The sequence below is a fragment of the Eptatretus burgeri genome, chromosome 2, assembly GCF_056783735.1.
Source record: "Eptatretus burgeri isolate ZD-2024b chromosome 2, Ebu_testis_v1, whole genome shotgun sequence".
Lineage (NCBI taxonomy): Eukaryota > Metazoa > Chordata > Myxini > Myxiniformes > Myxinidae > Eptatretus > Eptatretus burgeri.
Window position 1 is genome coordinate 126,112,377 of NC_140962.1, and position 4,795 is coordinate 126,117,171.

Sequence of the window (4,795 nt, forward strand, 5' to 3'; positions counted from 1 at the left end):
TAAAAGGACCGTGTTCGTCAGTCAGAGTGGCAAAGGAGAGTCAGCAGAACGGGAACGAGAGAGTCAGCAGAACGGGGTCGGAGAGTCAAGAAGAGGAGAGTCGGAAGCAGAGGGTCAAGACTTCGCGGGCGGTGGAGCTGCTCGTCGTGTGCGTTGGAGTCGGAACGAAGGGGACGGAGCTGTGGAAAGGCGGCGACACCAGACGAGGGGGTGCTCGCGTCGTGCAGGAAGCTGCACCCGAGGGAGGCCGACAGCGCGACCTGGCCGAGGTGGAGACGCTCGTCGCACATAATAAAGATCCTCTATACCCCGAGCATCAGCAACCCCCTCCTGTTTCCCCCCGCGCTGAGATAGTGCGACAAAGGGGGCCCCTTTTCCCACCCCCTGCCAGGCACTGTCCACGAGGCCCGCGGGTTGCGGGGCCATCGCCGCTCCGCGTCTCATCACGAGACGGGTAGGCCCGACCCGGTCTCGGCCTCAGGCCTACCTCATTCTTGAGGGTATTTCTTTTCCTTGGTTTTGGGTATGTGTTGTCGGCGCCGTCTGTGAAGTAGAATTGTATAAGTGTTGCCGTGTGCTCGGTAGTCGGTATTAGCTCTGCACTGTGTTTTCACTTTTATGTTTGCTTTTTGTGTAAATGGAATTGTGTTTTCTTTTTTTGTGTGCATTTGGTGGAATTGTATTTGTGTGCTTTCCGTTCGTCGCGAATAAATGTGCTTTATTGTTGAACTGTTCTCCCGCTTCGCTTCGTCTTTTCCTCCATTGAATCCCCATCTTGCTTCACGTAAAGGGTTGGTAGTGGGCTGAATACGCCCGATAATTAATCGAACCGTCGAGGTCGACGATAACACCGCTCGGTTATTCTGATAGTACGGAACGGGTCGCTTAAGTGGCCCGTGTCCGAAGTCGACCTGCGGCGAGGTGCGATCGCCCGGTCTACCCTCCGCGTGGGTACTTAGGTAGTTCGAATTTGGCGAGCAACCCTATCCCACGCGGGGGCTGATTGGCTCGATCGCGGTGAGACCGAAAGGTCCACCCGTGACTGGTTCCCGGCGTTAGTCCGAGAGGGTCACGACTGGATTGTCCGTCCGGTGGGCGACGTGCCGCGATTCGAGTTACGTGGCCGTCCGCACGCCGGCGGGCGCGAAAACCGCAACACTGGTGTCAGGAGTGGGATACAAATTCATCGCCCTCCTCGCGGCACTGGTATCGGAGAACAGGAAAACGGGCTCTCCTGTCTCCGGCTAAATTCACGGGAATCGGTCCAGGGGTGAGAGAAGCGACCCCCGATTCCCTCCAAATTACGAGCGAGCAAATTAACCCTTCAGGAGAAGCAAGATGGCGTCTCAAGGCGAGCGGGAGCCGGGGGTATTAGAAATGGATGTAGAATGTGTAGGATCCATGGTCCAGGATGGAATCCCCGAGCAGGAAATGTTGATTGTGCAGGAACACGGACTCGCCCAACTAAACCCAGAACCTGAAATGGGTGCGGCAGCGGCCGCAGTGTATGACACCTCCCCCCCCCTCTCCACCAAGACCCTTCCCCAACCCTTGCCGAAACGGCTCAGCTGAGTGCATCCAACATGGCCCAGCTATGCGCCATGCTGGCGGCAATGAACGAAAAGATGAATGCGAAAATGATCGAAAAAATGGATGCAAACACAAATGAAATGAAAAACGAAATGAAAGGCATGAACGAAAAGATGGATACATACACAAATGAAATGAAAAACGGAATGAAAGGCATGAACGAAAAGATGGATACAAATACAAATGAAGTGAAAACGACGATGGATGCGAATACACAGCACATGAAGGAAGAAATGAAAAAGTTCCGGGGTGAGACGCAGAACATGGGCCGATGCCTGCAGGCGGGCATGAAGGCCGTGACAAAGGAAATAATAGTTGAGACAAGGGAGGTAAAGGGTGAAGAGTTGGCAGTGACGGTAGCCGGGAAGGGAACCATAGAGGAGAGACTGCACGGTGAGGACGGGGTAAGTGACGCACACACACACACGGAGGTAGTGGAGGACAATGGGGGTGAGCTCGCGGAGCGTGTGGGGACTCAGTGCGAGCACCTGGATGGCCTCCTCCAGGAACGAGGGGAGGGAGTATGCCCCCTTGAGGCAAGTCACGACCAGGTGAGTTCGGTCGTGCTTTGCGAGGTTGAGGGGACGGGTGCTGTGGACGGGTGCACAGAGAGCTTGGGGGGTGTAGAGGCCCCGGAGACCCTTGTGGGGACACAAATCCCCAGTGTGGTTGTCCCTGTGTGTGTGGTGCAAGGTGTGAGTGCGGCACCGTGTGTGGAAGCGTCCCCGTGTGTGGAAGCGACCCCGTGTGTGAGTGGTGTGGTGGCGATGGTGCCGGAATACGTGCTTCCCAGCACGCCGTGTGTGGATGAGGCACCGTGTGTGGAAGAGGCCGTGTGTGTGAGTGAAACGGCCAGTGTGGATGAGGCACCGCGGTTGAGTGCCCCCGCGTGTATGAGTGAGGCACCGCGGGTGAGTGCCCCCGCGTGTGTGGATGAGGCACGGAGTGTGGATGAGGCACCGCGGGTGAGTGCCCCCGCGTGTGTGAGTGAGGCACGGAGTGTGGATGAGGAACCGCGGTTGAGTGCCCCCGCGTGTGTGGATGAGGCACGGAGTGCGAGTGAGGCACCGCGGGTGAGTGCCCCCGCACGCGTGAGTGAACGGCTGTGTGCAAGGGAGACCGTGTGTGTGAGAGAGCGGTATGAGAGGGAGATGTCGGTCGGCATGCGGGAGCACGCAGCCGCGTCTCCCCGTGTGAATGTGATGGAGTGGACTGTGTGCGTCGTGACACGCAGGTATGCGTGTGTGGAATGGAGGCGACGACGGAGACATGTGAGTAAAGAAAGCCGAGTAGCGGCTGTAGTTGTTTCGGGGACCGTGCCGGGTTCACCCAGCAGTGAGCACGCGGTTCGTGCTGTGCAACGCACGAGACCGCCACGTGCTCGCTTGCGAGAGTGAAGTCCCGGTCCGGAAACGCACGCGGTGGATTTGCCGATCCCGCGGACGGACAAAGTTTAGGCAGGTAAACGGATTTGGACCGGACGGGTTCTCCACGCGATCGTGCGTGTTAAGCTCCAACGGGCAAAGCACATGTGTTCGCGTGGGGAACCCCTCGAGACGTGTGGCTTGTGTTTTTTTTATATGCGCACGGTGACGTCATGGCTGCACGTGGGGTTGGAATCCGGCAGGAGGGGTATCTCTGCCGGATGGTCCCGTCCAAGGAGGGACGAGGAACACGTGCAGCTGCATGACGTCACGGCCAGGTGCAAAGTGCGCGAGCTCTGAGTTGCCGCGCAGGTGCTGCGCATGAAAAAAAAAAGCAAGCCTCACTTTCGGGTGTACAGGATTCCTGGGCAAGGGGTGAAAGACCCCCTTACCTGGGCACAGGATGAAAACTAGTTAGGGGGAAGGGTTAGCTCAGCTAGACCGACTCCATGGGGCAGGGGTAAGTCCTCATGGAGTCCGTGGAATGGATTAGTTAGAGGGATTGTAGCCAGATTTAGGTTGGGAAATAAAATGGATTATTTGGAGACCGTGACAGACTTGTGAACGTGTGGAGGGGACGTAGTTTAGCTACGTAGTGTTAAAAGGAACGTGCTATAGTTTAAGGGACGACGTGGGAGCACGAGTTAGTTAGGGGATGTAGTTAGAAGGATGGCAGAGTTCAGCGGTGTGTGTGTTGAAGAGTTGAGAGGTGAGTACATGATGAGTGAGTGAGGCCAGCGGGTCTGTGTGAGTGGAGCGAATGGGGAATGCATGGTGCGATGAGTGATTGGGGGGAGGAGTGACTCCCGCCCAAGGGACCCCGGGGTCAGTGTAGAGTGAGTTAGCTGGGTTAGTCAAATTGAAAAATGGAGGTCGTTTTGTTGTTGGTGGGAAAGTAGGCTCGAGACCCATTTGGAGGGGTGCAGGAGCCCTGTTGACAGGCTTGGGAGCGTGGCTGCGAAAGGTGAGTATCGCTGAGTGGGTACCCCGGGCACCAGGCTAGTCGGCCGCGGTAGGCCAAGGGCCCATGGGGGGCCGGGATAGAGTAGTGGGCACGGGTGCGCCTGCTTGGTGCGGGGGCCCGGGGCGCCATTAGCCGCGTGGGCAGTATAGTGGGCACGGGTGACCCTCGGAAAGGGGCCCGGGAGGCCGGCCTGCCACGTGTGCGTTTCAGGGGAGGTGCCATGGGGGGCACACCCCGGTGTTAGGGAGCTGGTAGGCTCGGAGGCAGTGTAGTGCCCGGGGGTGCCATAGCGGGAGATTCGGCAGAGGGTCGTGCCTGCCAAAGGGAGCCACGTGTCCCAGCCAGGAGACCGTGTGAGGGCACGGAGAGAAAATTGGGGGGCGAGGCCCGAAATTGTAAGGACACCAACACAGGCGACGGGAATCTGGGTTGTTAGAACCAATAGTTTAAGCGAGAGGCGCTTGTTGAAAGCCCCGGGGTAGTTTAACAGTTAAATGGTTAGGGTAGATTAGGAGATGTACCCCTCCGCACCATCCATCCCCTCGCTGTCGTTGTGGGCCGCTGGACCCACTTGGTGTTAAGATCGCCGAACTCTGGGGAGGCCATTCTGAGGCTTGAGTTGGGCCTCGACACAGGACGTCAGCTCTCCCTTGTTCCCCTCCGGGAAGGGAACGTAGGGGTTGGGAGTAGGCGAGGTGACAGGATAGGTTAGCCGAACAAGGACGATAAAGGGGGTTAGGGGACGATTTATAGTGGGGAAGTAAAAATAAAAACAATAAAAAAATAAGTTGGGGCTAAATTGGGGTTTCACAAATTA

The 4,795-nt window shown here is 57.3% G+C and overlaps 2 protein-coding genes across 10 annotated transcripts in view; one reads left to right on the forward strand and one right to left on the reverse strand.

Moving 5' to 3' along the window:
• Positions 1–4,795, reverse strand: part of LOC147033020 (uncharacterized) — a 313,822-nt gene that overhangs the window by 66,444 nt on the left and 242,583 nt on the right. The gene's annotated exons all lie outside the window — the stretch shown is intronic.
• Positions 929–4,766, forward strand: LOC147033022 (uncharacterized). The gene is made up of 2 exons (XM_085871126.1): positions 929–2,528; positions 2,637–4,766. The coding sequence occupies exons 1-2, from the start codon at positions 1,584–1,586 to the stop codon at positions 2,985–2,987; spliced, it is 1,296 nt and encodes a 431-aa protein (XP_085727252.1). The 5' UTR covers positions 929–1,583; the 3' UTR covers positions 2,988–4,766.